Source organism: Capra hircus (genome assembly GCF_001704415.2).
Source record: "Capra hircus breed San Clemente chromosome X unlocalized genomic scaffold, ASM170441v1, whole genome shotgun sequence".
Taxonomy (NCBI): domain Eukaryota; kingdom Metazoa; phylum Chordata; class Mammalia; order Artiodactyla; family Bovidae; genus Capra; species Capra hircus.
Genome location: NW_017189516.1, coordinates 50,366,599 through 50,378,688, shown reverse-complemented (window position 1 = coordinate 50,378,688; position 12,090 = coordinate 50,366,599). Strand labels below are relative to the sequence as shown.

General features: G+C 41.6%; 1 protein-coding gene across 1 annotated transcript in view; it reads left to right on the top strand.

The window, feature by feature from the left end:
- MAP3K15 (mitogen-activated protein kinase kinase kinase 15) overlaps positions 1 to 10,962 on the top strand; it is a 105,931-nt gene extending 94,969 nt beyond the window's left edge. Inside the window, 4 exon segments of the mRNA XM_018043632.1 lie at positions 565 to 715; positions 1,543 to 1,650; positions 8,738 to 8,787; positions 10,863 to 10,962. Of these exon segments, the coding sequence (XP_017899121.1) occupies positions 565 to 715; positions 1,543 to 1,650; positions 8,738 to 8,787; positions 10,863 to 10,962 (409 nt within the window).
- The last annotated feature ends 1,128 nt before the right edge of the window (positions 10,963 to 12,090 follow it).

Here is a 12,090-nt window from a genome sequence, read left to right as displayed (position 1 = left end):
GCTATAGAAGAGAAACATGAGGGATCCTTTCAGATGGAAATCTTTTCTATCTTGACTGTGTCGATGTCAATATTCTGATTGTGATACTGTTTTAGAATTTTGCATGATGTTACGATTGGTATAAACCAGGCCAAGGATACATGGGATATCTCTGTATTGTTTCTTACAACTATATATAAATCTATAATTGTCTTGTTAGAAAAAAAAAAGACACTGAGTTTGAAATTTTGTCATTTTGCAGTTCCTTTGAACTTCAAACCACTTGCTCTTATTAATTAAGATAGCAAATGTTTGCCAGTCTTTGTGCTTTGAACAAGATGTACCAAAATTGAGGTCTAGCCCAATGTTAGTAAAAAGGCATGTTCTATGATTTTCTTGGACAAGCTTATTTTGCTCCATTTGGGTTTCTTATAATTAAGTATGTGGCTGCCAAATGATTAAGAAGTACTTGCTACACAATATGAATTTAAGAAATAAAGCTTTGGTGAAACTTCTTTTAAAGGGAGGAGGATTGAATACTGTTTCCTTGGAAATCTAATTTATTGGTACTTGTGGTCTTTCCAGGTACCTGCGGTCACTAGTTCAGAACTTGTTGTTAATTCAGCGTTTCAAGAAACCCATTATTGAACATTCACCCAGGCAAGAACGGCTGAACTTCTGGCTAGATATAATTTTTGAGGCAACAAATGAAGTTACTAATGGACTCAGATTTCCAGTAAGAAACGCTAAATCTTGAAGATAAAATAAAAAGAAAGTGGGATTGGTACTGTCAAATTATTGAATACTCTGAAAGGAAGAAAGCTTTGGAATAATTGAAAATGTTAAGAGATTCATCAATCTTATGCAAAGTCAGCCAGTGAGAGATCAACTCACTAGAAAAGATTGGCTATATCCTTTAAAATAGTGGTTCTCAACTAGGAGTTGAGGGCATTTGGCAATGTCTAGAGACAGTTTGGTTGTCATGGCTGTGGGGAAGGTTTTGCTACTGGCAGCTAGTGGGGTGGAGGCCACGGATGCCACTAAACCTCCCACTAAGATAAGACAGCTTCCTGCCCCCAACACACAGTTACCCAGCCCCAAATGTCCATAGTGTTGTGGGGGAGAAACGATTCTGCAACAATGCAGCACTAATAGTAAAATTTTGAAGTTTTACTGCTCCTCTCCTCCTCTCCCTCAGCACAATAAAATGTAACTCATGAACTGTCGCTTCATCCTGCATCCTCTTGCATTTTTTGCAGACTTGGGTACCTACCTGTGGATCCTCCAGTTTACTTCCTCATTTCTCTCAAAAACTGTAGCCTTCCTTGTTCTTCTCTGTGACCTCCTCAGGCAAGCTGTTCTTGGCCACTTTATCTAATAAACAAGTGTGTCCCCCACGCCACCATTATTCGTCCTTATTTTCTATATGTTCCCTTATTGCATATCCACCAGTAGGTGCTCAGAGAGGGTCTGTGGAGTCCAGAGCTCCCCACTTGCTCACTGGGCAGGGTGAGCTCTGTGACATGCTCCTGTGCATCACAAGAATCTGTTCTGTTCTTTTAGGTTCTGGTGATAGAACCAACCAAAGTCTACCAGCCTTCTTATGTCTCCATAAACAGTGAAGCTGAGGAGAGGACCGTTTCTCTGTGGCATGTCTCACCCACAGAAATGGTAAGAGAACAATCATGAACAGCTGTCTGTTTATTCTGTATCATTTAGTTAAAAATTCAGTTTTGATGTAGGAGAGTTAACTGTATTGTAGTACTTGAAAGAACAGGCACCTGTGCTTAACTTCTGAGTAACAGAAGTATATGAGAGAGTGTAATCACAGTTGGAAAAAGGAAGCAAGGTATTTATATATGGGGGTGTGTGTGTGTAATTATTTGTATTATATGGTACCTGTATGTGTATATGTGTGTATATATATGAATGAACGCAAGCTTGTTGATAAAGAAGTTAAAACATGGATAAGGAATAAAGTAAAAATCCCTTCAGATCCCCCAAACCTGTTCTGTATTCCCACCAGTGATGATTTGATGGATGTCCATGTATACTTTTCTCTCAGCTCAGTTATATATGTATACTGTGTGTGTACATATATCCATTATATACATAATACACATATAGACAGCGTGCGAAGCATTTTCATTAAAGTGAGATCATATGGTGAGATTTGTTACTTTGCAGCTTACCCTTTTTAAGTGATGTGTACACCATGGAAAGTTTTCATTCGGCACACAGTGATCCACCTGATTTTTTTTAATGTAAAATCCCCTATATTCCCATGTCACAGTGGTGCATTTCTGAGTATTCATGAGCCATAGTTTATTTTACCACTTTGCTGCTAATGCACACTTAGGTTTCAATTTTGCATTCTAGCCTATTGTAAATACGCTGATGTACATCTTGGTGGTTACATCCTACCATGCACATGTAGATTTTTCAGGAGCAAAGAGTCCCAGAATTGGACCTGCTGGATTCAAGAGTACATATGTTTAAAATTCAATAGCTACTGTCCAGCTTGTACCATTCTAGTTCATACTCAACACCAGCAATGCAGGAGAGAAAACATTTACATTGCCCCTTAAAGATATTACACAAATGCTGGGCCAGGCCTCATGTTTTCTTTCATGATGTATATTTTCATCTCTATGTGTCTAAAGTACTTCATCACAGTTTTACTTTAATAAAATATTTTGTAATAATAAGTAGCACTGTTGATAAGCTCATTAGATAGGTCTGTTTTCTGTCTTTGTTTCCATAGAGTAGGGGGAGAGTTCTGCCTTCAGCTTGGCAAAGAAGGATTCCCTCCCGCCCCAGAGATAAGAGTGTGAGCAATTATGTCTTAATAGTTTTAAAAAAATCTGTATCTTTAAAAATAAAATAGAACATCAGAGAATAAGAAGAGTTTCAAAATCATACCAGAAACTCTTTATCAGAAATAGTCATGATACAACAACTTTCCATTGTTCAGTGGGTATAAAGTTTTAGTTATGCTAGATAAATAAGTCACAGAGAGCTGCCATACAGCACAGTGGCTATAATTAACAGTATGGGGTTGTACACTTCCAAATTTGTAAATACCATGTTGTGTGGTCTTACCACACACACACACACACAAATAAAAACACCCCAAAGCCCTACTCATTTTCCCTCCTCCAGGTTCCACTGCCAGGAAGCCCCCTCTCCTTGCTGTTGGGATTCTTGTACTAGATACCAACCTTGCTTATATTCTTTGTGTCATTGATGCCACTGTGATACAGGAGAATTTTAAAAATTCTGATCTGTAATCTCACTATTCCGTTGATAGAGGTAGCAAAACACCTCATATTTTTAAATTAATATTTTATTGGAATATAGTTGATTCACAATGTCATCTTAGTTGCAGGTATACAGCACAGTGAATCTGTTGTACATATAGATATGTCCATGCTTTTTTAGATTCTTTTCCCGTATAGGCCGTTATAGAGTATTGAGTAGAGTTCCACATGCTGTTCAGTAGGGCCTTATTAGTTATCTGTTTTATATATAGTAGTGTATATGTGTCAATCCAGTCTTCCAATTTATCTCTCCTCCCCTCCTTATCCCTCAATAACCATAAGTTTATTTTCTACATATGTAACTCTATTTCTGTTTGGTAGATAAGTTCATTTATAGCCTGTGTTTATAGTCCACATGTGAGTGATATATATTTGTCTTTCTCTGTCTGACTTGCTTCACTCAGTATTACACTCTCTAGGTCCATATTGCTGCAAATGGCATTATTGCATTCTTTTTAATGGCTGAGTCATGTTCCATTGTATCTGTGTACCGCATCTTCTTTATCCATTCCTCTGTTGATGAACATTTAGGTGGCTTCCATGTCCTAGATATGATAAACAGTGCTGCAGTGAACATTGAGGTGCATGTGTCTTTTTTTTTTTAATTAAAACAATATTTATTTGTTTTGACTGTACTGGGTCTTCCTTGCTGCACATGGGCTTTCTCTAGTTGCAGCAAGCAGGGGCTCCTCTGTAGTTGTGGTCTGCGGGCTTCTCATTGCAGTGGCTTCTCTTGTGGGATATGGGCTCTAGGGCCTGTGGGCTTTAGCAGTGGCAGCCTGCAGGCTCTGGAGCACGGGCTCAGTAGTTGTGGTGTGGCCCAGTTACCCCAGGGCATGCAGAATCCTCCTGTTTCATGGATCGAGTCCGTGTCCCCTACATTGGCAGGCAGATTCTTAACCACTGGACCACCTGGGAAGTCTGCATGTATCTTTTTAAATTGTGTTCTCCAGATATATGCCCAGTAGTGGGACTGCTGGATCATATGGTAGCTTTAGTTTTAGTTTTTTAAGGAACCTCCATACTGTTCTCTGTAGCGGCTGTACCAAGTTACATTCCCACCAACACTGTAGCAAGGGCAAGGTTCCCTTTTCTCCACACCCTCTCCAGCATTTGTTGTTTGTAAACTTTTTGATGATGGCCATTCCAGCAGGGTGTGGACACCTCATTATCTTGACAAGTATTAATAGTTACGAAAAAAGCTGATCCTATTAAAGCGAGTCTTCATACTTTTAGAGCAAAAAGGTTTTGTTCTCGTGGAATTCTAAATGGTTGCAGGTCTTTAATGGAACTTTCCATCGGTACGTATAACATCTCACTAGTTGTAAATGTTTTGCTTTGTTTGTACATAGTCTGTAATAAGAAATGGAAAGAACTATATAAGCAGCAAATGCTAGTTTTCCTTGACTGATGAAATGTTTTGCACAGCGCTTGGTAGTTGTCAGAGCAAATGTCTGAGAGAAATATAAATTGCCTTTTTTCTTTGAGAGGAAGGCTTTGCTTTTGCTTTCATTTACATTTTTGAAATTCTGCAGATTGTAAAAGCAAGCAGATTAGCCCAGAGTGAAATGAAACTTCTCTACATGGATTTGCAGTTTTTCCCAGTGGGCTGTGGGTGGTGGGAAGCGATCGCACAGAGGCACACGTTCACCTGCAGACAGCACCACTGTACCATGAGATGAAGCTCTGGTTCATCGGCCAAGGATTCAGAAACTTAGGCTGGTTAATGTTTAACCACCAGCTCTCCAGGGGATGTAGGAGCAGAGGGCGATTTGTCATGTTTACTGAGCTCTGTGGTGCAAATACTCCCATCCTGGCCAGTTTCCAGCAACCATGGTCGAGTCACCACACACAGGGTTAGGAGATGTGCAGGACTGGCCTCCCAAGCTGGTGTGAGCTGTGCCCAGCACAGCAATGCAGGGGGGCTGCACAGAGCAAGAACGAATGCAGTGTTTCTCCTTCGACTCCTCTTGGGCCCTGACAGATGCATCGTGGCCCCATCACTGTCCATGTGGGTAGGGCTGCTGGTTTTGGAAAGCTCTTTGGGGGCTGCTGTTTATACTTATATTAGTGACTGGAACATCTTACACAAAAAGTCAGTGCTTTTAAGAACAGCAACAAAGCCTATGCTTTTAACACAAAAAGCTCCCCTCCCCTCTGAGGGTAGGAAGGCAGAGGCTGAGTCAGCTCCTAGGGGATCCTGAAGGCACCCCCTCTCTGACTTCCCAGCCTGTTTCTCCAGAGCCAACCCTGGCTCTGCCTCCAGTGTGTGCTTACTGGGGGCTTCAGATGCGGTGAAAAGCTAAAATTGTGAGTCTGCTTCTTCATCATGGTTTGGTGAAATATCCCTTCTCAGGAAGGACTAAGATGCCGCCGAGCAGGAGGCTCGGGGCAGGAGGACAGTCTCAGCTGTCCTGACTGACCTGCCAGGACCCCGGGTCAGGAGCCACGTACACAGAGTAGCTGTTGCTTTTGGGTCAACAGGAGTGACTGGGTACAGGGGTGTGAGGGGGGCTTCTGGGCTGCTGCTGAGGTTCTGTCTCTTGGTGTAGATGCTGGTTACAGTGGGTATTCATTTTGCGGAAATTTGTTGAGATGATCACTGTACCCTTTTCTGAATGTATGTTGTATTTCAGCTTAAGAGTTTAGTCATAATTTAAAAAACCCTTGTAGTGACCTTGTTGATATTCCCAGATCATTACTGGATCCTGTGACTTGCCAGATAAAGCTCAGACATTTTTTTAAGGTGGACTATTTTTAAAGTCTTTATTGAGTTTGTTACAATATCACTTCTGTTTTATGTTTTGTTTTTTGGGGCCCTGAGGCCTGTGGGCTCTTAACTCCCTGACCAGGAATCAAACCCACACTCCCTTGCATTGGAAGGTGAAGTCTTAACTGCTGGACCGGTATGGAAGTCCCCAAATTCAAACTCTTCTCCCAAGTGTCAAGCGCCTATATAACCCTGCCCTGCCTTGCTCCTCCTCCCCCTCCCCGACCCTCAGCCCAGCCAGACCGTCATCCATCATTGCACGGGCCAAAGCTGGCCCTGTAGGGGTTCACATGTGCTCTTCTGTTATCTTTACCCCTTCCTGGAGTTCATTCTTCCAATTACCCAAGTTCTAACTTCTGCAAAGGTGTCTCTAAGCACCCTTTCCCTTCTTGCACTGAATGTCTATTGGCTACCCAAATGTCTGTATCATGTACCAAGTACATCCTGTCTCATTTATTCACTTCCCAAAGTGTCTACCCAACTGCTGGCAAGCCTGTGCTTGACTTCTATATTTTTATATCCATAGACCTACAAAACAGGAACCCCCTCTAATGCCTGTTGATAATGATATAAAGGGAAAGATGGGAGGTCTGTGTGTTTTACTTCTTAACCAGTAAATCTTCCTCCCATATTGAGAAGTTCCCTAAAGCTACTCAGAGTAAACCTCCCATCTGTGAGTACTTTGAAAACTTGCATGGCTGAGCTTTCTATATACATGCAGTCTCTTGCCGGTGTATGTGGGTCAGACAAGGTTCTCCCAAATCTGCCAGGGTTCCTATTTCTGTACCTAAATCCAGAGCAGAGGCCTATTCTTCACCACTGCTCTCTTTCAGTGACTCAGAACACACCTCGCCTTTGAAATAATGCGCAGGCTTCCTATACAGATAGCTCTGTGATTGGCTTTCATGTTTCATCCATGTTCACATCGCTCAGTGATTCTCACACAGGTGGCGGCTCAAGTCCTAATGATGACCTCCAAAGGCCCGTGTGATCTCTCCAGCTTCCTCTCTCACTCCCCTCCAGTCTCACTCCCCTCTGTGCTGGTCCCCAAACATGCCAAGCTCACTGCTGTCTCAGGGCCTTTGCACTTACTGTTTTCTCTGCCTGGAACTGGCCCCCCACTTATCTGAATGGTTCATTCTCTCACCCCCTTTGGCTTTCTGCTTGAAAAATCATGATTTCTTGCCCCACCTTACTGGCCTTTGCTGTGTTATTTGTCTTCATAGCACTTTTCACTCTCCACCAAGTTCTTCACTTACAGTTTGATTTATTACCTACCTATCTCCCCTCACTCGAATGTAAGCCCCATGAAGACAGGGGTTTTGTCATTGCCTGTCATGTCTTCAGGGCTGGTACGTTGCATGGAGCATAGTAGGTGCTTCATCAACGTGTCTAAACTGTGCTCCTCCCATTGGGAACTGTCCTCCCAGCTGTGCCTGTTGCTGTTGCTCTAGGACAACAGGAAGCTGGCTCTCCTGGACCATATGCTCATTCACTTGCCTCTCACTTCTCTGTGAGGCTTTGCTGGTCATTTAAGCCAGAGGTCCCCAACCTCTGGGATCGAATGCCTGATGATCTGAGGTGGAGCTGATGTAATAATAATAGAAATAAAGTGCACAATCAATGTAATGAGCTTGAATCATCCCAAACCATCCCTCCCACCCCAATCGTGGGGGGAAAAAAAATGTCTTCCATAAAATGGGTCCCTGGTGCCAGAAAGGTTGGGGACCACTGCTGTATGGCATTCCTCAGGCTAGCCACATATATTTTCTTAGTTAAAATGGCTCTCTGTTATATTGCTGTGGTAACCTGTGACTCTTCTAAATCTGAGAATTCAGACATTCTTTCTGAGGCTCAACTTTGTTTAAAGTTTAAGGGCAAGGGACATTGGTGGAGGAAGAGGACAGAGTTGTGTATGTATTTCTTAAGTGCTTCTTGTACAGATTGAAATCCCAGTTAGTCTTTGTATTAATCACGGCAGGTTAGATACTACCAAATATCCCCCAAATGGAAACTAGCCCCCCAAATAGCAGTTTATCTATGATGATAAAAGTTTATCTATGCCTCGTGTCATGTCTGGGTTGGCAGGGCTCCCATTGCATCTGGTAGTGGATGGGGAAAGAGAATGGAGAGGAGAGAATTACTGTGGAGGTTTTATGGGCCAGGCCCACAGGTGGCACACTCTTGTTCACATCCCATTGGTCAGAACTCCATCGATATGACCACACCTAGCCACGTAGGAAGCTGGGAAATGTAGTCTAGCCAGGTACAGGGGGTGGGGAGAGACTGATGAATACTGTCTGGTGTCTCCCACATTCTTGCCTCTCCAGACATCTTTGTCAGTCATTCAACTTGGGTGGGCTGTTCCCAAATTTCTGTTAGAGTTTTCCTGGTATGGTGACAGAAAATGAAAGGCCACTCACTGTGTACGTACAGTGTGCCTATTGTTTCTGTTTCAAATTTAGTTTGTTAGTTAGAGATACAAATGAAATTTTTACAATATAGAAAATGTTTCTGGTGTTCCAAGGTATGCAAACGACTTTGCTTTAAGTGCTAAATTCTACTGAAAGTGAAAAATAGCAGAAGTGATTCACCATACAATGAGACCAAAAATGATTTTTTACATGGAAAAGATCGAAATACTGACTTTTGTCCTTGAATCTTGCAGAAACAAATTCATGAATGGAATTTTACAGCCTCTTCCATTAGAGGAATAAGGTAAGAGCATAAAAGAAATGTAATTATTGTTTTAATACAAATAATGATGTTTTAATCACCTTAATGTTTCTATTTAGTTATAATATGTGATGTTCTCATTTTCAACAGAATCCAAAACGGACTTTTCTCATGTGTTGCCCTGCCCAAACTTGTTTATAATTTGCTGCTAGTAATGGCTTCTTGGCTTGTTTATAGCAGAGCAGCTGCTTTTGTATCCAATACACAAAACTCTCGTGTCTCAAACTTATTTTAAAAATGAAGTTATGTGTGTAGAGAGAGAAAGTGTTTCTTCTTTAAACCAATGATGTTCAAGTGCTCAGAGACCCCCCAGAACTGCAGCTGGGAGTTACATGGTAACTTGGCTCTCCTGGGCAGAGTAATGGAGCCAAGGGCATTGCGATTAGCAGGTGGGTAGGGCGGTGTATTCCCAGGAGAGGTCTGCCGCTTGCTATTTGGTTCAGGAGTGGTAACCATTTGGGTCTGAACTGTGTGGCTACACTCTGAGTCTGAGCCTGCCAACACCCCCAAGGGTGGGAGCAACTCTGGAGCAGATGTGAGTTCTAATCCCTCTTTTGCTGTTTGACCTTGAGAAAATCACTCAGCCTCTCTGGGTTTCACTACCTTCATAGTTTCTCTGATTCTGAGACCACAGGCCACTGAATGAATCCCTGTTACCTCTAGATGTAGCATGATCCTTTCCTAGACATTGTTGTTGTTTAGTCTCCAAGTTGTGTCCCACTCTTTCGTGACCCCATGGACTGTAGCCCACCAGGCTCCTCTGTTCTTGGGGTTTCCCAGGCAAGAATACTGGAGTGAGTTGCCTTTTTTTTCCCAGGGGATCTTCCTGACCCAGGGGTCAAACCTGCATCTCCTTCATTGGCAGGCAGGTTCTTTGGAGTAGTATTTATCTCACTTTTAAAGGGAGGGAAATCATTTAAGAACAGTCATGTCTTTGAATGACACTGCTCAGAAAATTTAAGATAATTCAAAATGTGTTGAACATTCTCAAAAATGTACTACTCAGGAACTAAGTTGTATGTTAACATACAGTCAAGAACCTTCTGTTTGTACCATCTCATAGAGATACCTCTTGCTGCCATTTCAGCCATCAACAGGGATGTGCAAAGGGCCTGGGGTGAACCAAACCCTGGAACCAATGTGACATGAAGAGCATGTGTTGAGCATTCCCAGTGCTATCCAAACAACTGTGGTAGTCCTTTAAAAATTGGTTTTCAAAAGTTACTTGTGTGTAACCTAGTTCTAATTCACGTTGAATCACCCTGTACTGTTAATTGTGTCTACTTCTTGTCATGTAATCCATAACATGTAACGGATGGTCAAAGATGCTATGACTTTAGGAAGAGATGACTTAGAAAGAACAAGATAAAGTGGCCTCATTTATTCAAAGGGCTAACCATAGAAGGGAATCTAGCCTTTTGCACAATCTTTGGCACAGTGCGGATAAAGAACTTTCTAGCTATGAAACCCATCAGGAGATGGACTATAATAATTTTCTGTCACTGGGGATTCCAGGCACGGTGAACTTTGCCTGTTTGAGAAGCTGTAGAGTCAGATCCAGGCCTTTGGTGTGGATGGACCAGATATCATTTAAAGGCCTTTCTTGAGCTAAGTGGCCATGTTTATTTCCATTTGCTTTATGTGACCACAGATGCTGTGCCATTTTTCAAGTCCAGAAATTTCTTTGATACCATAATAAATTATTTCACAGTTACCTTTTTTATGACCTTATAAACTCTTGAAGATAGAGACCGTATTTTATTCCCCTTCTTGCTTCCCATATGCTTTGCTTAGCACTGAATATATAGTAAGTTCTTAAAGCATAATAAAGTCTGTCAATGAATACAGACTCAAACATAAGCAAGATTAAATGCCCCTCTGATTTAAATTTCATGGAGAAATTGGAGTCATTTTGGTGTGGGGGAGATTTGTTGAAACTGTAATGAAACTTTCAGATTTGTAAACTGGAAGAAAAGCTGTTACTAGATTTTTCTCCAACAATTTAAATTGATATCAAACTATATAAATAAGCATTCTTGTGTTTTGAAACTTTATAGCATATCCAAGTTCGACGAACGGTGTTGTTTTCTTTACGTCCATGATAATTCTGATGACTTTCAAATCTACTTTTCCACTGAAAACCAGTGCAGTAGGTGAGTTATAATCTGATTCAGATATTTTCAGTCTGATAACGGTGGGTCACTTTTAAAGGGTCTCTGTTGTGAAAAGTATTTGCTATACTGCCTTCCCTGAAGTTTTACCTTCAGTTCAGTTCAGTCGCTCAGTTGTGTCCAGCTCTTTGCGACCCCATGAATCACAGCACGCCAGGCCTCCCTGTCCATCACCAACTCCCGGAGTTCACTCAGACTCATGTCCATCGAGTCGGTGATGCCATCCAGCCATCTCATCCTTGGTTGTCCCCTTCTCCTCCTGCCCCCAATCCCTCCCAGCATGAGTCTTTTCCAGTGAGTCAATTCTTCGCATGAGGTGGCCAAAGTACTGGAGTTTCAACTTTAGCATCATTCCTTCCAAAGAAATCCCAGGGCTGATCTCCTTCAGAATGGACTGGTTGGATCTCCTTGCAGTCCAAGGGACTCTCAAGAGTCTTCTCCAACACCACAGTTCAAAAGCATCAATTCTTTGGTGCTCAGCCTTCTTCACAGTCCAACTCTCACATCCATACATGACCACAGGAAAAACCATAGCCTTGACTAGACGGACCTTAGTCGGCAAAGTAATATCTCTGCTTTTGAATAAAGTTTTACCTTATGGGAAACAATTTTTACAGCTTTATTGAGATGTAATTCACCTAGCATGCAATTTTCTCATTTTAAATTGTACAGTTTCACCTTTTTTTTTAGTATGTTCACAGTTTTGCAGCCATCACCATAGTCTAATTTTAGAATATTTTAATCACCCCTAGAAGAAACCTAGTATCCATTAACAGTCTCTGCCCATTTCCTCTCAACTTAAACCTCCAATCTCAGTCCTGTACAGACACTGAATCTACTTTCTGTCTTTATGAATTTGCCTATTCTTGATGTTTCATATATATATATATATATATATAAAATCATATAATACATGAGCTCTTGTGACTAGCATCCTCCTTTTGTCATAAAGTTTTCAAGTATCATCCATGTTGTAACATGATTCAGAACTTCATTCCTTGTTTTGGCTAAATAATATTCCATTGCCTGGATATATTTGATTTGTCTGTTCATTACTTGAAAGGCGTTTGGGTTATTTTCACATTTTGGCTATTGCGAATAATGCTGCCATGAA